The following is a 22,669-nucleotide window of genomic DNA, read 5'->3' on the forward strand; positions in this document are numbered from 1 at the left end:
TAGTATCTTACTCCGTATTTTTAAGGGATTAGTAACAGAAGAGGTATAATATGGAAATAGTCCAAATTATAAATTTTGTGTAAGAATGAATAATAATTCATTGTATAAATATAATATACTCCCTGCTGGCTGCTACTCCGTATTTATTACCCATTATAAAAGATTATATCCAAAATAGGAGGATATTATATTATTATGTACTCTTACATAGGTGATAGGACAGAGGATATTGTTCTACGGAATATGTACAAGGTAAACTAAGGATATCATATCTTGAAAATTATATCAAGGGATACTACGAAAGTAGTAACTTCACTTTGTTATTTATTTATTTATTTTTTTTTTTTTTTGGTTTGAGGACATTACCAAAAGGAGAGAGGATTAATTCCTGCCATATGATATGAAATACCCTCGACCTTTACCACTAGGCCAAAATGTCATTGATTTTATAATTATAATTTACGGAGTATTAATATATTAGCGTATTGAGTTTTACTTATATGTAATTAATGTGTTGAAACCTATGCGATGGAGGAGATGAAAAATGAAAACTCCAAGCAGGAATGGAAGACCTACATCCACGCCCAACCTGCTTCATTGACAGTTTGACACCCCCACGAGGCCACGAGCACGCTCATCTAATAGCAGGGGAGGGATGAAAAAAAAAAAAATAGAAGGCAGAAGCTAAGGAATTTGGAGAAAGGGAGCAATCTACAAAATTACAATAATCTACATTTTAGCATTATCAGTAATAATTTCTTTTACTTCGCTCAATTTTCCTTCCTACACGTTGAACAAAAATAAATACTCCGTATATAAAATTAAATTATGCAGCAGAATCGTCAGCACCATTGCCAAATGGATATTCGACATCCAAAACCAATTTGATTTCATTGTCATGCTTAGTATCTTCTTCTGCTTTCGTATCTTTGGCATCCTTGGAAAGCAAGTTGCAATGGATGAAATGCCAAACTGGCCGCTCTTCTTGGAAAAGACTGCAAAGAGGACATTTGGTTATGTAACAAGCAAGATTTTTTTTCCAATTCAAATGATTTATCACAACGATTCATCCCCTTGTCATTAAGAATATAACATTATTTTGCAAAAAGATCTCTCCATCATCATATTATTTAGAAAGGTGAAAACATTGTTAAAATAACTTGAAACAATGTGACATATGATTCCAGACAAACGGGGATGAATAATTAGTAATGAAAACAGAACACGAACAAGAGAGAGACACTCACGGGTGTGAACAAAGCATCGGTGATTGAACTGTAAGTGCATATTTACAGGTGGATAACTCTGTAATAGAGGTAATCATTGCTTTGCCCTCTGAACACACAAATCGTACCTGAGATGAATACAAGGAAGGACTTAATAATGAGCACAGGCAAAGTGTGAGCAGTTTGACAGGTGAAGTGTAAAAGGTTTATACCTCTGTCTCTCGATGCTGATTTGTAAGGTCACATACTGTTCCATTGGTATATTGATGAGCATGATACCTGCATAGCTCACACCATCAATAGCATATGTCAGCAGTAGGAACAACATATATCTGCATCAATCGAGTTATATAATTAAATGTTATCATACCTCTGAGAAGCATCTTTAGAATGTGGATCTTTCAATATAGATATGTCGGAGAGATTCTGGTTAAAAGCAGCTGTAGCTTCAGGATCATATTCTCCTAACACAAACTCCTGAGCTATCTGAATCATCATGGTTTATGTTAGAGCACATAATTTCATGCAAAATTTGAATGCAATATTGAATAACTTTCCAACTGACCGCTAAAAAAAAGGCTCCGTTGTCCCATACTCTCATATAAGGTGTTGGAAGGAAATGGGAAACATCTGATGATGTAAGGCAAACAGCAGATGGTTGATTTGGAAAATTTTACAAGATATAAATTAAAATTTAATTGAAATTTGGCACCGCACAACATCAGTCTAAGGCAGTTAGAAAAGCAGGGGAAAAGGCAAGGCGTAAAATACATAAATTAATTCCCCCCCCCCCCCCCTCCCCCTCTCTCCCCACCCACACACACACACACAAAGACATCTGCATCAAGAAATAGGATATCAAAAGCAATTGCCACCAATGAATAAATCAGAAAACAAGCCAACTCCGGCTTTATTTCTTCAGTAATGAGAGGTCGTCTATAAGGGAATTGAACTCAGCCTTTTCATTTAAGATTTGATTTGCTATGCAACAAAAACTAAAGCATTAATCATACTAAAAAATGATCAAACTATCACCTTGTAATACACCAGGATTCAATCAGTAACATGGTTGGCATTTTAGCAAGATAAGTAGAAAGGGCAACAGACCAAAAGACTCATGAATTTACCTTATCATCTTCCAAATGGACCTGCCGCAGTTTCTTCTTGTAGCAGAATTCATACGTCCACCAACCCTCTTGCTGCAATAAAAGGGAAAAGAACAAGTTACTATCAATTGCATATAATACAGGAAAATTAAAAATTTGCAGCCTCCCCCTCTCCTCACCCATGAACCTGTTATTCAAGTCATTTTGCAGAAGCAGGAAATTAAGATTCTTTCTGCAAGAACAAAGGCTTGAACTCCCCCCCCCCCCCCCCCCCCCCACCACCCCCACACCCCCCCCCCCCCCCCCCACACACACACACACACACACAATATATATATATATATATATATATATATATATATATATTTCAGCTGTTGAATTGATGCCAATCATGCCATTAAGACCCTACATTTCTACCTGTAACCCAGTTATGACATGCATGATATATATTTTTCTTAATTGTTAACATTTTTTGCAAACACAAATACAAACACAGATATTCAGCTTCAGGTTGATTTGTTTTTTAGTTATTGTTGAAATCCATATAATTCTCACTTCTTATATTAATCTCTACCAATAAATGATTCAATCATTCAAGATTATATAGGCATAAAGGTGAATATTAAGCCTCAGGGATTTCATATTCAAGATGAAGCATAAAGGTATCTAAAACAGAGAGGAGTCAATGTAACAAAAAAATTCACGTAAAAGGGGATTGATACTGACCCTGAGAAGACACTGCTCCTCCAGTACTTCAAGTAGCTCATCTGGTGTCTTGACTTTCATTCGTTTCTCACTTTCCATAATCATGCCACTGGTATTATATTGGCTGACTGGCTTCCCACTCTTAGGTTTATCAATCTTGGGTAGGAAGCACAAATAATTCTTCCCATCTTCATTTGGCATGAAGACAGATTCCTGGTCATCACCCTGTATATCAATGTCAAGCAACAATATCACCAATATGTGGATTAAAAGTAAGACAACCACAGAAAATGATATTTAATCAAAACAGAAGAGAAAGTGTATGCCGAAGTGTTTGGCCAACATATAAAGGGGATGCTGCTATTAAATTTATTCCATTTGCCTACCTCAGACAATGTGAATGGATGAAAAACTAGGTTGGCCTAACTGTAAGGCATCAAGACAAGCTTTTGAAGTTTTGAGTGCTACCAAATCAAGGAATCTACCCAATATAGCTGAACCATATCTAACACTCATCTACCAGTCGGATTGGAGTTGTTTGACCCTTTTCTCTTCCAATCCTTCTATTTCTAGATATGGTCTGTGTAGCTACTTAAACAATTTCAATCCTGAGAGGCTTAAAAATGAGAATAACCTATGTCTGAGATCAAGGCATAAGCTGGATCAGATGCATTAAGTTTATTTAAGAGCACTAGATTGCAGAAGAGAGCAAGATAACTTAACTTTAGTCTCAGAAAATTTAACACTTTGTTTGGATAGAAAGAAATGGAAGGAAAAGAAAAGAAGAGAAAGGGAGGGAGGCAAATTCTCTTGTTTGGGTAAAGAATTGGGGGAAGGAGAGGGAGGGATCTATTTTCCCTCTCTTTTTAATAAGCATAATCTCTCCAAAGTCGGAGAGATTTGGAGGGAAAATGGAGCTCACTGCCCCCTCCCTTTCTCTTCCCTTCCCTTACTCCTTTTTCCCTCCCCTTCCTTTCCTTCCTTCTTTGCTATCCAAACAAAGCAAAAAGCTAATTTCAAGACAAAAGGTAAAAACTATCTATGAATAACAGAATAAGAAGAGAACTTTACAGATCCAACGACTGAGTTGTGGAAAACTATAGGTTAAGTCTAAATAGCTACATACCTAGCACTCCCGTACCAACAACCACCTCAGCTTCTCACAAGTTAGAGAACAAGACAAGGAGATATTATGTCCTCAACATTAATAATGGAACACATGCTAGGTGGAATAAAATCAATTCCTAGCTTTAATTTCAGAGTAAAAGTTCTTGCAAACAATCTCAATGTAGAATATATTGAAACTTAATTGATCCATTAGTCAAGAAAGATAAAGAATGAACCAAACCAAAATGATAGCTAAAAGCTCAGCAGTATCATAAGCAACCCAAAGATGATATAAGGTTCGTGATAGATACAAAGAAAAAAATACACACTTATATCAGCTAGCTTACAGGAATATATGGCACATCTTCGGAGTGGAATTCAATCTTGTATTTTGGTTCACGTGACCTGTCAGAATTTGTGCCACCTGCATTTTGAGCAATAAGCACGAGTAAGTTTCCATTTCCAAATAAATGGCCAGGAATGTCACTGCAATAAAACTAATAAATTAACAGGAAATAGCAAAATGTTTAAATTTGCAGCTAATAACATTAGAATGCAGATGAAGCAGGTCATAGGTCTTCAAAGTTTGCAGATCATCGAGTAAACAAACCAGGCTATCCCTTATAAACTCCAAGAAGATATGGTAAGGATGTGAAACTATATCATTTTAGGTGTCTACATCAAAATCAATATCATATGATTCATAACTTTTGATCTAAAGTAGTTTCCAGTCTGTCCACTAATTTGCTAATGCTCGTATGAACCAGAATCCATAAATACAGCATAGGTTGTGTAATATGGTACATGGTGCGATGGATTTCTGAGCAAGAACAACAGTATGAAGTAAATTACATACCCGTTCCACATAACAAAACATACTACATTACCGGTAGCACAGGTCTAAAAGGAAGCTCTTAAGTCAAGAGGGACTAGATGTGAGGATATCATGCAAGTAACCTTAACCTATTGATAACATGGAGATCACCCTTGATCCGCCTATTCGATTAAGCTTTGGCATGCAACAATACCCATTCTCTGGATACCATCTTTAATCAGATTATGTTCGACACTACCACGAATCAATCAAATTGGTCACAATCATTCAACCAAGAGATTAACAGCTTAAAAACCACTAAACAAGTCACCATCACATAGAAATAACTTGCTCAAGCGAATCGATTTTTCCATAACAATCTCAACCAACAAAAAGCAAACTACTCTTCGATTAGCATCAAGTTATCAACCCATTAACTCAAAATCAAAATATAGTCCAGATTTCCTCTCATGGAAATTCATACTTACTCAAAATTCAAAGGATTTTAAACTAAAACCTAATAAGACCCAGAAGCTCCGGCTACAGAATAAGCAAATCTTTGTTTTCACATCAACTAAATAACAACAGAAATTAAACCCAGAAAACACTCACAATTAGGGTTCTAAATTACCCAACTGTTTAGAAGAAAAAACCGAATCATAATAACTTTATATTTGAACTATATATTAATATCAGAATTTGAGCAAGAACAATATTAACTAGACAATTTGATTAAAAAAAAAAAAAAAAAAACTGAAATTTTAGAAAGGGATTAGTATGATATGATTTACCTAATCGAGCTGTGATTACTTGATCAGCTAAAATTTTCTGGGTTAAGAAAAAAAGGAAAATCTGGGCAATAATCAACCAAGAAAATCTCATCTTTGATAAAATCAAATTAATCAAAAACCCAGGATTAATTCTTGAAGTTGTTCCTGGTAGGAGAGAGAAAAAGAAAGAATGATGATGAAGAAGAAAGAAGTTGGTTGGGTCGTTAATTTTTGCAAACGGGTACGGGTGTGAGACCCGTGATAGTTAAAATGATATTGGAATTTGAAATTGCCACTTATTTGGACCAATCAAAATAATCCTTTTTAAGAAGAAAATTAAGGGTTAGTTTAGAATGGATCAAAGTGTGATGGATTTGGAATTGGGATTCGGATTCGACAATTAGTCTAAGGTGCACCCTTGTGCACCTTAAATAGGTGTAACAGCGTAGCCCAAAAGTCTAATTACACACAACCCAATTAAAAAAAACCCTAAAACTAAAAAATACGGAAAGTGCAATACACCCACCCACACCCAATAAATATAACATCATTTTCAAACTCAAAAATCTTCTTCTTCTATATGATTTTCACTCTCCTCTTTTTCACTTTTTCTCTCCTCTATTTCATTCTTTCACTAAAAAACTGCAAAAACTTCAATGGACATTAGGAAAAAGATGCAAAATCAAAAGGATCCTCCCCTAATTGAACTGACCTAAAAGGCAATTTTATGTAAATTTCACTTAATTTTGTTTGAATTTATATGATTATTACTCAATTCTGTTTGAATATTGTTCGAAATTTATTATTGGAATTGTCAAAAAAATTAGTGAAATCAAACGGATATTTTATGTTCACATTTCATAATGCATATGTTTATATTTTGAATTCTTATGTTCATATTTTGAATCTGTTTGTAAACTTTCTGAAATGCTTATATTCACTTTCTAAATTCATAAGTTCATATTTTTTTTATGTATATGTTCACCTTCTTAAATGCTTAATTATGTTCTTACACATTCAAAAATGAACCAATGCATATGTTCATATTTTGAATTCATATGTTCATATTTTAAATACTTAGGAATTATGATGCATATGTTTCATAATCATATTATTTTTATTTCTTCAATTTTTTATGTTCATAATAAAATGCCTTATATTCATAATAATATTTTATATGTTCATAATGTAAATATTCATAGTAAATATTTGTTGTTCTCATTAAGTCTGTTTATGCATATCTTCTCTCTCTTAAATGCATATGATCATATTTTTTACGCATATGTTCACCTTTTAAATGGTTATATTCACTTTAAGGAAACCAATGCTTACGTTCATATTTTGAATTGTTATGTTTACTTTCTGAAATGCATATGTTCATATGTTTTATGCTTATGCTCACTTTCTGAAAAGCTAATGTTCACATTTAAGGGAACCTATGCATATGTTCATATTTTGCATGATTATGTTCATTGATAAAAAAAAATGCAGAAAATCAAATGAAATTCATACACAAATGAAATTGATCGAAGCTAAAATAAAAAAAAAATATTAAAAAAAAAATCAATTCATATGAATTCAAAAAATCAAATAAACAACCAATTCCATATTGTAAGTAACATATTCAATCGTTAAATCGAAAAAACGACAAAAATAGAAAAAAAAAAAACAAAGGAAAAAGGAATTAAAGAAGGAAGGAGAAAAAATAGAATATAATTTGTAAATTCAAAGATTCATATATACCTTAATCAATCGAAATCAAGGCACAAAATCGAAATTCACACAAAAATTTATATTTAATAACTACTTTCATGTTGTAAGAAACAAATTCAATCAAAAAAGTGTAAAAAAAGGGGGGGAAATTAAAAAAACAGAGGAGAGAGAAAATAAAAAATGAAAGAGAAAAATAAAGGAGAAGAAACCTAATGTTCACTTTCTGAAAAGTTAATGTTCATATTGTGCTGTTGTTACACCTATTTCTAGGTGCATGAGTGTACACCTAAGAATATGTGCGGATTCGGATTTGAGAGGTAGATAGTGCATGGGCTTTAAGAGAAGAACAACTAAATTTGGGTCTTACCTTCTTTCTTCTTCTTTTTTTTTTTTTTTTTTGAAAAATAGTAAATCTATGTTATGGAGTAGTTTTTTTTTTTTTTAAAACAAAAGTAAACAAAAGAATTAGCAATCAAATTGAATGATTCCGTTCAAAAAAAAAAAAAAATTAAAAATTGATTGATTCTAATCGTAGAGAATATTTATTGATGATGATACAAATAAAGTATGTAGTGATTATTTTGAAAATTTAGGTCAATATAGTCAAAAAGAACATACTTAGAAAATTAATTAATGTAACATTAAAATATGTTACCGTATAAATTTTTTATAGTAGAGATTTTCTTAAATTTTTTCACACTATCTCAAGAGTCTAACTTGCAATTTTGCAAAGATGATTTAAATTGGTTTGAGGGGATTTTCCTAAAAAAAAAAAAAAAAAAAAAAAAAAAAAAAAAAAAAAATCCCTTTCTATTAAAAGCAAGAGTAAACTATTCGCCACAACAATCAATAAATAGGGGAGAAAAGGGTATGCACTGGGTAAAGAGGGAGATTGTTCAAAGACCGAAGGGTATGGGAGGCCTAGGTATTAGATCTATGGCATGCTTGAATGATGCTCTATTATTCAAGCAGGTTACGCGTATGCACTGCAACCCCCAGTTATTAGTGTCTAGATCTTTGGAGCCTAGTCACAATTGTTCCCTATGTAGGGGAGTTGTAAGAACGGATCTCGGAGGTAACACTTCGTGGGGAAGACGTGGTTTGTTTAATGTGGCGAATAAAATGGTGAAAGGCTATAATTGGAAGATCGGAACTGGAGATAGAGTGAGAGTTGCAAATATGAGATGGGTACAAGGTTCAGCTCCATTTTTCAAGTCTGACCAACCCCTTAGGGGGGTGGGATCGGGGAGAGTGAGAGATTTGATTTCTCAAGAAACTAGATCTTGGAATGTAGCATTAATCAGAGAGAAGTTTGAATGGAGCACATCGCATAAGATTTTGGAGATGGAGCTACCATCAACTGAGGAAACGGACAGATTATACTGGGGCTACCATGCCTCAGGGATGTATACGGTTAAGACAGGATATGCTTTTCTAATGAATGATTTATCTGTGCAACAAGATGATCGTTTGGAGTATACCTTCTACAGTCTAATCTGGAAACTTAACATCCCGCCGAAATGGAGTTTGTTCCTATGTAAGCTCGTGATGAATGGCTTGGCGGTAAAGTCAAATTTAGCCCGGCGGGGAATTGATATAGATGATTAAAATGAGGACCTTCAACATCTGTTTAGGATGTGCTCTTTTGCGAAGTACGCTTGGCATAATTTCCCTTTGCGTATTTCCTCTGAAATTGATGAATCTACTCCTCTGAGACACTGGATTCAGCACTATATCCTACTTTTTCATAGCGAGGATGGAAAGAAGAGTGACCGTATAACTACGTTTATTGGAGTACTCCGGAGCCCCTAGTTAACAAGAAATGGAAGAGTTTTTAGTAATGAGGGAGGGTATCTGGTGGATTTGTTTAGGTATTATAACCAGGCAATGACAGATTTAGCCGTATGGCGCAAGGTGGATGGGGGAGATGTCCTTCGAGAGAAGGGCACTATGGTACACGGACCTCCTCCGGGGTTTGAGATAGTCAATATAGGAAGCGACATGGATGATATTACTGATCCAATTGACTCTAGGATAGAGATGATTATCAAGGTGGATGGGTCTTGGAGCAAGAGGGATGGGAATGCAGGTGCGGGATGGGTTTATTCAATGGATAACCAAAATTTTGTTGCAGGTGGTGGGAATTACGGTAAGGCACTTTCTCCTCTTCATGCCGAACTATTGGCTTGTGTGGCGGCTATTAGGTGGGCCCGAATGAACGGAAACCGAAGAATTGTCTTGTTCTCTGACTCACTAGCCATTGTCCAATTACTCCAACAGCCGAAAAGAAGGGAAGTGCGTTTGCTATGGACAATACAAGACTTATTGCAGGAGGACAACTGTTTCAAACATGTCTAGTCTGGAAAGTTAGCAAGGACCAGGTTGTTCAGGCTCATGACATTGCTACTAGATGTAGGGTAGATTTATTTAGTTTTGCTAGTTAGTGTGTTTTTCTTTAGTTGTTGGTTGTCAAAAAAAAAAAAAAAAAAAAAAAAACAATAAATATTTAGGACGTATGTATAATGTATATAATTTCTCTACATAATATTGTTGAATTGTCACCTTCAAAAATCAAATTATGTTGTTCTAACGTTAGCTTTTTGGATATTCATTATTATAAGAAATGGGTAATTCAATACTTTTTCATCCAAAATTTTTAATCTTTATCCCTACATAAAATTTCAATTCTCATTTTTCTATTTTGTATTCGATCTATTTTAATCAATAAAACTACACAATACTTTTTCACAAATTTTTATATGCGGCCTGTTGTATCGTACGACAGGTTTTACTTGAGTTTCTCAGTCAGAAATTACTTGAATTTTTCGGGGTTACTTGAGTTTCTCGGTCGGGGGTTACTCGAGTTTCCGGAGTTACTTGAGTTTCTCAGTCAGGGGTAACTCGAGTTTTTCTGTAACTCCCCCAAATCTCCCTCTACGTAAATACTATATTTATACGTATACAAATACCGTAAAGATAGACTTGGGCGTATTACCGCCACGTGAAAACGTAAGGCTTATTTAATTACTCAAACTGCAGCGGAAAAATAACTAACTTTTATTAATAATATGAATAATTATAATAACTGTTTCAAAATAAGCTAATAAAAAAACTTGTCCATACATAAATAAAATTAATTCCTATCTATGTGATCCCAATCCCGACTCTAGTATGCGTACGAACAACTTCACACCTGAAATCAAGACTGCTTACCAAAATGGTAAACAGGGCGAACTAAAACAAAAAGGAAAACAGATTAGCAAAAACGCTAAGTACGTATAAGTGCAAGGCATGTAAATACTTTTATTAGGCAAACATGCTTTCGAAATAACCATCTAAATTTAAATCTGTCACGAGTCACTTTCCAAAATAAAACTTTCCAAAAATAATTAAACCTTCCAAGGGTAGTAATATCCATCAATAAAAGCTTTCCAAACCAATAGATTTCCAATTTATAAACTTCTCAATTTTTGATATATTTCTAAACCAATTTTCCTCACCTAAGTGTGCACACCCCCCAAGCAAGTTATACTATACTCGAGGAAAGACCAGATCATACAAAGCTCATGGTCTTACTTAACCAGTCCCGGGTAGAGGGACAATTAAAATATCAAATACTCAGGCTCACAATGAGCTACAAATTAATTAAACCAAGTGATTTATAAATCAAACAACTTTTATTAAATCGATCAACATTTAGAGATCAAACCTTCAAATCATAAAATTATATACTTTAACTTGTCATGAAAATTGTTAACTTAAATATTCATACGCAACATTTATTCAAACAATCATTAAAACAAACATTATACAAAACACGCATTCAAAATTGTATCAAGGACCTAGCCACCTATACGTACCTTGATCACGAGAACAAAAAGGTACGACTACTAAACTTGACCACGATCGGGAGACTCCTCCTACACAAATAAATTAACCTTAATTAATATAAGGTTAACAAAATAACACAAAACCAAAAACACCATTCTATTGTGCATGAACTACCTAAATATTAACCTTTATCAAAATAGTGCTATTAGTATAGTTGGGTGGTCGTTGGTGGCGGATGAGGTGGTTGTTCGGTGGCAACAACTTGGTTATGGGTTGCAGAGTTTATTTAAGCTAGATAGAGTAAGAAGAAGGGGTAATGAGATAGAGAGTAGAGAAGAGGATTTCTGATTTTTGGTGTGAGGAATTTGTGAAGTGTTGAGGGTCTATTTATAGTGTTTAAGGGGTAGTAAGATAGAGTTAAAGGAAGTCTGAGATTAACATGGGAACATGATAAATGTAAGTTTGTTAAATGAATATGAGTGAAATTTAGTATAGGTTAATTCATGTGGGAAAATACAATGGAAAGGATTAGGGATGGGAGTAAGATAGATGCTAATATGGTTAAGAAAGATAAATTAAGAGAAATTAAGAAATTTAAGTTAGAATAGGATAATGGTAAGTAGGCTTCATACTCACGACCATTTTTCTTTTTTTTTTTTTTTTTTTTTTTTTTTTTTTTGAAAATCATAGTTTAAGATAATGATTTGATAAATATATATATATATATATATATATATATATATATATATATATATATATATATATATATATATATTAGATAATATCAAACTAACTAAAATAGTTGTATATCATAAAATATGAACTAACCAAAATAATTAATTATTATTGATTTAAAAACTAAAATAAATAATTAAATACTTTTTTTTTGCGCCAAAATTTAATTTTGGCTCCTAATTCAAATAATTGAATAAATTATTAAAATATTTGTTTATTATTTATTTTCAAAATTTCGGGGTATTACATTTTCGGTCAGGAGTTACTTGAGTTGCCGAGGTTACTCGAGTTTTTCAGTCAGGGTTATTTGAGTTGCCGGGGTTACTCGAGTTTTTTGGACAGGTGTTACTCAACTCGAGTTGTCAGGGTTACTCGAGTTTCTCGGTCAGGGGTTACTCGATTCACAATTTTTTGTATGTGGCTTGACCGAGAAACTCGAGTGACCCCCAAATGAGAAATTTGAGTAACCCCTGACCGAGTAACCCCTCGAGTAATCCTTGACTGAGTAAATCTTAATTGAGTGAACCCCTGTCCGAACCTCAAGTAACCCCTGACTGAAAAACTCAAATAACCCCTGACTGAAAAACTCATGTAACCCCTAACAAAAAAACTCGAGTAACCCCTGCCCCCAAAAAGTTGTTGATACTTTTTTTATATATATAAAAAAAAATGTGTTTAACCAACCCAATTATATTATCTTTTACTCCGTATTAAACAAGCAAATATGGGTTTAGTATTAAAGGGACACCGACTCAATGTCATTCTCATTTGCTAATCAGTACTCTCTTCGTCTCTTTTTTTTGCCCCATTGTCAATATTTGGGTTAAAATTTAAACCATAAACTCTTATTAATCTATAAGATATTATATAGCTATGTGAATTCCTGTTAGATTAATTTGATATAAATAAAATATATAATGAGATTTATTTTATCATAAAAAAAATTTCTTTATGTATTTTATTAATATCAATTTTTTATTCATATAAAAATATTGATGTATACTCGTATGTTTATCGTATTAAACATTGTGTGTATATTGATTTCTCTCTCTAGAAGCTTAGTCATCGGAGGTTAACCCTGTCACCCTGGTAATTGGGGCTCCGGGAGCTTCCTTCTGGTCGAGAGTAAGTGATTTTCTTTCCTTTTCAGCTTCTCCATCCTAATGCTTTTGCATTAGCTGGGTTCTTAGTCGTTTGTCAATGTCAAGTTTAAGTCATCCGACAGTAGCTTCAATTAGGTACAATTAGCCATGCATTTCAATGAATTCTTCATCAGACATGGAGATAGAGTCGACTGAAGAACTAGATTTAGTTCGGAGGTCAGTTAAGAAATTAGATGATCAGCAAGACGATTCATCCCAAATGAGTCCAATTGCGAAGAGTACCAGCCTGTTAGAAGAGACAATACAAAGGGTAGGAGATACTGTTATGGGGGAGGAGGAAAAAGTAGAAGGTTCCGAACAGAATATCAACTTACTCCAGGTAAAGGAAGGAGTAGGAGTCAGCTTGAAACAGGGGAGTGAGCATCAGAACAAGATGCAAACACAAGCAAAAGTTAATAGCTTTAGGGAAGCGGTTGTTAAATCATCGCAATGGTTTACAGAGGCTAGGAAGATTATGATTAACTCTCTAGAATGGGATGAAGAGGAGGATGATAATACTAATCATGAAAATGCAGTGAAGTTTCCAAAGGAGAAGATTAGAGAGCTTCGCAAGCCGTGGGAACTAACTCTAATTGGAAAATGTCTGGGAATTCATGTTCGTGCAGAGTTCATGTCACAAAGAGTTCAACGAATGTGGAATCCGAAAGGAGGACTAGAAACAATAGAAATGGAGAAAGGAGTATATCTCTTTAGATTCAGCTTACAAGATGATCTGGAGAAAGCATTACTTGGGGGTCCATGGTTCATTTTTTATCATTATCTAATGTTGTCCAAATGGAGGCCAAATTTCAGACCATCAACAGAGAGTTTCCACAGTATGTCAGTTTGGATTCGATTTCCAGAGCTTCCGGTTGAATACTATGAGAAAGATTCCTTGTATAAAATTGCAGGGGTAGTTGGGAAACCAATTCGAGTAGATTACTCGACCGACAAAATCAGCAAATGCAGATATGCTCGAGTATGTATAGAAATCGAGTTGAATAAACCTTTGATTACAAAGGTTTGGGTAGGCAAAGCTTGGCAAAGAATTGAATATGAAAAAATTCATATTCTTTGTTTCGAATGTGGAAGAATAGGGCATGCTAAGGAACAATTTAGGGATAAAAAAGAAATAGGCTTGTCTCCTAGTGGAATGGGTGAAGCAACAGAACAAACCACGTTGAGCCTAGGTGCTATGGAAGCAGCCGCAACTTCTCCAGATGGACTAAGTAAGGGGGCAAGCAAAGATAATATATCAACAGAAGATAATATTTTACAGCAAGGATTGGGTGAGCAAAAAAGTCAGAAGAGTATGGCCCATGGATATTGGCAGCTCCAAGAAAAAAATTCATTAAAAAGGATGAAAAGAGTAAAGCTAGTAGAGGAGAGGGAAGTCAGAGGATCTTAAAAGAAAACAAAGGAAAGAAGCATGGGGAACAACCAAGCCGCCAACAACAACATAAAAAAACTCAATTGAATGTCCTTCCCATAGAAGAAGAAATAAATATGGAGAATAGCCTTGTTATCGAGAAGGAAAAATCAGTCGCTCTTTATACCCAGAAATTAAATGCTACAGAGAAAACATTTGCTTTGAAAAATAGGAATAATGAAAGTGGTAATTTCCCAAAGAGCACCACACCTACTCACCTATCTGATAAGCCTATTTCTCAATCCCCCCATCTTCCTATTTTCAAACCTAGCACAAATCACATAGAATTTCAGTCTGCAAACAAACATTCTACAAGTGAACCTGCCAGTATCCATGGAAAACTTTCTGAGAATTCAGAAGGAACGAAGGTGTTTTGGGGTTTTTTGTACGTACCCGAATGGAGGCCAGGGTATGTACGTCCCTCGGGAGACAGATCCGCAATGCAACACCCGAACGGCCCGATCACCTACAAAACAACGGACCCCGGGGGGCCGGAGGTCCGCCTCCGACGATCAAGTTAGTGATCGATATAATGTATTTTTAGAGAGAGAAAATAGAGAGAAGGGAGAGTGATTGTGGGGGGCATGGCCCTTGGAGAATGAATTAACTCTCCTTGAACTAATGTGAAGATCAGTATTTATAGAGCATTGGGATATGTGCCTTTTAGGTCATTTAACCTAAAATGCTCTAGGTTTATGGGCTTAGAGCCCATTATCACTCTTCTATCATTGAGTGACACCTGTCATGCTCTAATTGGCTCATAGAGAGCTGAGCTTACGGACACGTGTCGTGGTGGCATTGGTCCACATATAGAGGGTAATTTTACTCCAAACATTAGCCCCTCGGAAGGGGTAATTTCTCTTTCAAGAGGAATTGCTCCTTTCAAAATCAAGGCTTTGCCGCTTGTTAAAAAGCTCTTTGGTCGGCATGTGTCTAGGTCAATAAAAGAGAGATTTGATTAACTTGGAAAATTTGATACCTTATATGGTATGACATTTTCTAAGTTAATCAATCATAATAATGATTGCCGCTTGAACTAGACACATGACGACTTTCATTTCTTTATGCCCCACTATGGTAGGATATTTTCGAGACGTTTGATATCTCATAAGGCAGGAGGCGAATGGCCGCCTGACAAGATAGGAGGCAAATTGCCGCCTGGAAAGTTTTGTAATTATACTTTCAATGTCCTTTTACCCCATTGGGAGGACTTGTATAATTTCTGAAGGTAATCTAGGTAAGAACTTCGGCCAGTCACCTGCTGATGTCTTTTAGACATTCAGTTCCCGAAAACTTAGTCGTTCTTTAGATTACCCAGGTCAGGCGACTATGAGTTGACCAATTAGGTCGTTCAATCTTTGCCGTCTGCATGTGTTCGTAGAGCAATGTGCCACCCAAATGGGAGATGCTTCTCCTCGACGAATTCGCCCGAATGGACGTCGCCGGTTATCTGACTCATGTTGGAGCAGACGGCCTTACTCATGTTGGAGCAGACAAATTTATAGAAAACAGATAACCATCCGGCCATTAGCCTTATGTCTTTTTAAGACGGTTTGTATAGCCACTAAGTTTTTAGCTTAGTTTATTATCTGGCCATTGGCCTCGATAGCCTCTAATCATGAAACAGTAGCTGTTTTCCATTTGTACTAGAACAGTTGGAAAACTCTATGCTTTTAGATTTCACTTTAGATTAAATCAAACAACTGCGAGTGCTGCCTTAGCATTCGGTAGGGCCGCTTGATATTTTAGTAGAGCAATGTGCCACCCAAATGGGAGATGCTTCTCCTCGACGAATTCGCCCGAATGGACGTCGCCGGTTATCTGACTCATGTTGGAGCAGACGGTCATACTCATGTTGGAGCAGACTGTGGCCGTCGGCCTCTAATAATAATAATATCCGGCCATTGGCCTCACGTCACTTGGACGTTAGTTTAGCTACTAAGTTTTAAACTTAGTTTATCATCCGGCCATTGGCCTCACGTCACTTGGACGTTAATTTAGCTACTAAGTTTTTAACTTAGTTTATCATCCGGCCATTGGCCTCACGTCACTTGGACGTTAGTTTAGCTACTAAGTTTTTAACTTAGTTTATTCAATCAATCAATCAATCAATCAATCAATCAATCAAAGCCTTAATCCCAAAAGTGGGGTCGGCTAACATGAACCAAATTACAATAATAATAATTACAATAATAAAAAATTACCATGTTTGGGTTTGATGGTTGAGCTCACTTGATATATACATGTGCATGTATATTAATGCGCTAAGATATTTAGAACGCTCGGTTGCCCCAGATTAACATGCGGCCCCTCAAAGGAAATGTGATCCCAGTTATTACCAAATGTTCCTTTCTTAGATCATTTGGTGATTTGTATTTTAATATTTGATTGCCACCTAACTCAAATATTCATACATGAGACATCATACTGTTTGTCAACTACTCGAATAAACCAAACTCCGAGTGAACTGATGAACGAAGCACCCACACATTCGGATAGGTGCAGCTGGGCTTAATGGATCAGCAAAGCAACCACTCAGCCGGGTTGAGCCATTGCAACCGACTTTTATAAAAGAACGGAGCAGACATGGCAGCTGCTTAATAGAGGCAGGAAATATCCGTGCTTAATAGAGGCAGGCAGCAGCCCCGCAGGCCCGCAGCCGGCTTGATTGATAGACAAAGCTACCACCACAACCGGACTTAATTTTGATGACAACCCAACATAATTGTAGGCTCACGCTTTTTAATTAGCAACAGATTATTAAATAACTCTAATAAACCGCTTGCCTCCTAGCTTATTTCACACAGTTGCCGCGTGTATAGTAGATGGAAGATGAATAAAATATTACCAGCTTGTACATGCGGCTTTCCCATCATCCATCCTAATACCAGCTTGTAGCAAATGGAGGATGAATAAAGTAATACCAGCTTGTTGATTACCAAGGCCGGCTGTAACATTAATTCATGCTATTACATACGGCTTACATTGATATTAATGCCGCATGTATAAGCTGTAAATAAGATATTGCTCTTCCAAAGCTTTGTCATAAATATGAAAAATAACAAATGGGAAGAGTAGGCTATTTGAGAATGAATAACCAAGCGCTTGGCCTATTTCATTCACCTGCCGATTCTATTAATCAAACAAACAACCAAGCAGCCGGCTTTGAGGTTGAACAAGGTAACCATGGCAGCCGGTTTGATCAGAGCAGCCGCATATTTGGTGAATATAACAGCCATTTTCCACCCCTTTGAAGATGAACCAAGCAACCCCTACAGATAATCCCAGTCGACTCGACGTCAAAGCCGCTTGTGTAGCATATTTGACTGGTTGTATGCATTAAGTAGAATTAGCATAGATGGGTAGGCAAAGACCATGCTCTTTGAGTAACGTATGCCGAATGTAGAAGGTATTCTGGGCATACCCGTTATGTAGTGCTTCGTAAATAAAGTAGCTCACAAAAGTAGACATACTCCAATTGGGCATTTTATGCCATAGCTTTTTTCTCCTTTATCAGGAGGCTATTTTTCTAGATAATTCTTTTAATTTGCATCACATATTACAAGTAAGCTAGTTATCAAGGATTAAGGAGTATGTGAGTAACCTTGCGTGGCCTGCTCACTATTTTTTTTTTTTTGTTTTTTGTTTTTTTATATATATATATCAAAATTATTCTCTCGTCTAGACAATCATAATAATGATATGATAATAAGAACAACTTACAAGCTTGGCCGCATCTCTCCTACCATAGCATGGCCGGATGCTTTCATCAAAATCCGTATGTCTTATGCTTGATTTCTTTCAAGTCTCGAATGGAACTTCGCCATATGTATTATGCTACTCACATTCATAATGTGAGAATAAATAAATATATTCACCAATATTGTATTTACATACATGGTAGAATAGTTAGGTGGCATGTATAAGTGAGGAGTGTTTCCACCATGAAAGCATAGTGATCTTGGCCTGCTGACCATATTAGCTTCAAGTGAGCTGCTCAAACAGTGACGATTGCCGCCTAAAATTAAAGGTCTATTCATGGCATTTTTCCTTGATACTCAACCCGGTTGCCGTATGTGTCGATAGCACATAGTAATGGGTCTATTTGAGCAATCTTGAATGATTGTGCCGCATGACACTCATATCTTCACTCAAATGGAGCTTTGCCGACTTGGTTAATAAATTTTGATGCCGCCTGCTAGACACATACGGCTGCCGCCCCACACATTCTTCAGCAAATAGCTTGTACTTGCGGGGTGCCATATTCTCAAGGATGATATGAAAGTAGCAGCTAATAATGATAATGATGATCAGAGCAGCCGGGTGTGTTCGTGAACAAAACAGCCCGTCATCAAACTGAATGAGAGCTATTGACACATCCGGACTTAATGAAGAACAAAGCACCCCTGCGGCTGGGTTTGAGTATGAACCAAGCAGCCCACAGCAGGCTTAATAATGGCACAAAGAAGCCCCACAGTCGCTTGACACCATATGCTCGAGGATTATGTAATGTCAGCCGCTTGAACAAAGCAGCCCCTACATACGGCTTCATGGCCGTCTGACTTTGTTTAGCTTGGTTGCCGCTTGACCAAGCTTATAATCGAGCCCTTTGCTAGCTTTTTTTTTTTTTTTTTTTCTTTTTTTTTTCTTTTTTTTTTCTTTTTAATATATATATATATATATATATATATATATATCATAATAATGATTTTTGTTATTTTGAACAATACTCGTGCGGCCTACCAGGTAGACGAGCTTGAAATTTCTTAAGAGCTTTACACCCTCGTTAGCCGAATGTAGGAAGTGCGTGAGTACACTCTTGCCGCTTGTGTCTCACTGATTACATGAGTACATGTTTGAAAGATAATTGCATTATTAGTGTTTATGATAGTATCAATCATAATGCCACCATTCTCATTATGCTCTCGGGTTTAATTTGAGTCGGCATATTTGCCGCTTGTATTAGAGTAAGCTTGGGCTCCTGACTAATGGAGAAGCTACTTGGCTGTATAATGCCGCTTGATGATTAACAAGGGCGGCTGTAATCTGTAATTCATGCTATTACATGCGGTTTACATATACTTAGATACATGAAGATTAATGCCGTATGTATAGCCTTGTAAATATGATATTACTCTTCCAAAGCTTTGTCATAAATAAATATGAAAAATAACAAATGGGAAGAGTATGCTACTTGAGAATGAATAACTAGGCGCTTGGCTTATTTCATTAAGTTGCCGCCTCTATTTATCAAGCAACCAAGCAGCCGGCTTTGAGGTGTGAACGAGGCAACCATGGCAGCCGGCTTTGAACATAGTAGCCGCATAATTGATGAATGTAGCAGCCGATTGCAGCCCCTTTGAGAATGAACCAAGCAACCCCTACGACTGGTAGGTGCGGCTGCTCTCCCACGGTAAGCTACCTCACTAAAGACATGGTCATCCGGGCACCGTTGCTGGCTGACATTATTGATGATGGTGACCGGCTGCCACCATTGATGAAGCTAATACATTTGATGATGGTTATCGGCTGCCGTTTGATTGATCGGTGCAAAGGCCGGTAATGAATGAGCGGCTCTCGCTCTTTCCCACAAATTCCATATGCCTGTGGCTCTTCATATATCAATATGAATTTTGTTGCAAATGGAAGAGGAATAAAATAATACTTGCACATGCGGCTTTCCCATCATTCATGGAGAGTGGATGCTTTAGTTTGGCCGCATGTCCCCCACTAATTCCAAGAGTTTATTCTTGAAAAAAGAATTTGATACAATTATTAACATATATATATATATATATATATATATATATATATATATATATATATATATATATATATATATATATATATATATATATATATATGTGATATTGATGGTATCAAATTATCAATCACAATGATTAGTAGCATGCCGCCTGCTTTATTGCATACGGATGCCGCCTGTCCTATCTTCAAGCAAATAGCTTGGATAGGCTTGAATTAATTTTGCTAGATGTCTTGGTCTCATGGTGGAGTACAAATGTTGCATCTAGCTGGCTCAGTAAGTGAGCAATGATTAAAATAGCATGCGGCTACCGCTTGTATGCATCCGGCTGGTTGAGGTGGCCTGAGCATGCGGCCGACTCATAAAATGAGTCAGATAAAAATAGTGGAGTTGGCCAATTTAGCCGCCTCACCCCTAATGTACCATCCTCCAACTTAGATCAAATGGCATTGCCTTTTAACCATCCATTAAGAGAATAAAAGATGCATGATTTAGTCTGACAAGCCTTCTTGACCGTCTGACTCTTGACATTCGGCCTCATGACACCAGATGTACTCAGCATCCGGCCTTAGGACGCCTGCCGCCTCCTAAAGGAGGCTCCCCCTATTGAGTCGGTGATCCACCGTTGTGCCATTACAGATGTGCCTCCCCACAGACGGCGCCAAATGTTTTGGGGTTTTTTGTACGTACCCGAATTGAGGCCAGGGTATGTACGTCCCTCGGGAGACAGATCCGCAATGCAACACCCGAACGGCCCGATCACCTACAAAACAACGGACCCCGGGGGGCCGGAGGTCCGCCTCCGACGATCAAGTTAGTGATCGATATAATGTATTTTTAGAGAGAGAAAATAGAGAGAAGGGAGAGTGATTGTGGGGGGCATGGCCCTTGGAGAATGAATTAACTCTCCTTGAACTGATGTGAAGATCAGTATTTATAGAGCATTGGGATATGTGCCTTTTAGGTCATTTAACCTAAAATGCTCTAGGTTTATGGGCTTAGAGCCCATTATCACTCTTCTATCATTGAGTGACACCTGTCATGCTCTAATTGGCTCATAGAGAGCTGAGCTTGCGAACACGTGTCGCGGTGGCATTGGTCCACATATAGAGGGTAATTTTACTCCAAACAGAAGGAATGTTCAAGGATCCAACAACAACCACAACCCATACCCGCACTCAATTCTCTCACGAATCCCGACCCAACTAACCGAAACCATACCCATAGCACCAACCATATTACCGCAGACACCTTTGCCAGCCCACATTCGAATATTACCGCAGTCCTCACTCTGTCGGGTCTCACCACCGTTACTAACACAACATCTCTTCCCAACCCTACCAACACCCACTCTCTGGCCAGTAATAGCGGCTCGACCCCTTCAATTGGAGAGACTAGCGATTATGAAGGAGGGGTTGAAACTGATTTTATCCCAACAAATAGTTCCATCTCCTTCAGATTACGGAACAGCCTTCCTCCCTCTAGAACCTCCACCAAAAAGCCTCCCGACCTACCTCATGCAATTCGCAAACATCCATATAAACTTAATGGAAACTTCAAGTCTATTGGTAGCATTAATACCGCAAAAGGAAGTAGTAGGAGCATCCCTAGACTTCAATTATGTCCCAACGGGGAATCTAGTGTCGGAAATCAAGTTGAATGCCTCACCTCTTTCGATGGAGGATGTGTGGGAAATGGAGAAGATACACCTATGGAATGATTGGGTGGACATGCTTCCTCAGATGAACGAGAGAGCACATAAGTCGGGAATTTTCTAGCCAATACAATTCCATCGGTTGATATGAAGATAATCTTATGGAATGTAAGAGGTGCAGCAAGCAAGGATTTTATCCCCCATGCTAGAGAGGTGATTAATACTCATCATCCTGAAGTATTAATCTTGCTTGAAACGAAGGCCAATAATAAGCGTGCTAGTGATACTTTTAAAAGACTAGGGTTTGATGATCATCGAACAATTCAAGCAGACGGGCTTAAAGGAGGAATTTGGATTATGTGGAAAAACCCGGCTGTCTTGATTGATTTTGTCACCGAGCCTCCACACGTGGTCCATGCTCTCTTTAAGTTCTCCCCCTCCTCGGAGGAAACTCTAGTTACTGGGATTCACGCCCTCTCGACCACTAAAGAAAAAAACAAATTATGGAATGATCTACAAGACAACGCTCCCCCTCAGGATACTCCTCGTCTGGTTATTGGTGACATGAATGAAATAACCCGACAATCTGAAAAGGTTGGAGGACGTCCTATAGCTAACAATCAGGGGTGTGCCTATGGTGAATGGGTGGAAAGTGATCGACTCATTGATCTTA

At 36.9% G+C, this 22,669-nt stretch overlaps 2 protein-coding genes across 2 annotated transcripts; one reads left to right on the top strand and one right to left on the bottom strand.

Annotated features, from left to right (window-relative positions):
• Positions 1–712: 712 nt before the first annotated feature.
• LOC145634400 (protein OS-9 homolog) lies at positions 713–5,979 on the bottom strand. Its single transcript, XM_081685821.1, has 8 exons — positions 5,750–5,979; positions 4,492–4,568; positions 3,059–3,262; positions 2,354–2,425; positions 1,597–1,712; positions 1,439–1,505; positions 1,248–1,354; positions 713–995 (listed from the first exon to the last, which is right to left on the bottom strand). Exons 1-8 carry the CDS (start codon positions 5,838–5,840, stop codon positions 827–829), a joined length of 903 nt encoding a protein of 300 aa, XP_081541947.1. The 5' UTR covers positions 5,841–5,979; the 3' UTR covers positions 713–826.
• A 2,584-nt stretch (positions 5,980–8,563) lies between these two features.
• LOC145636569 (uncharacterized) lies at positions 8,564–9,049 on the top strand. The gene has a single exon (XM_081688148.1). It carries the CDS (start codon positions 8,564–8,566, stop codon positions 9,047–9,049), a length of 486 nt encoding a protein of 161 aa, XP_081544274.1.
• Positions 9,050–22,669: the final 13,620 nt, after the last annotated feature.

Source organism: Chenopodium album, chromosome 6 (assembly GCF_948465745.1).
Source record: "Chenopodium album chromosome 6, dcCheAlbu1.1, whole genome shotgun sequence".
In the NCBI taxonomy this organism is placed as follows: domain Eukaryota; kingdom Viridiplantae; phylum Streptophyta; class Magnoliopsida; order Caryophyllales; family Amaranthaceae; genus Chenopodium; species Chenopodium album.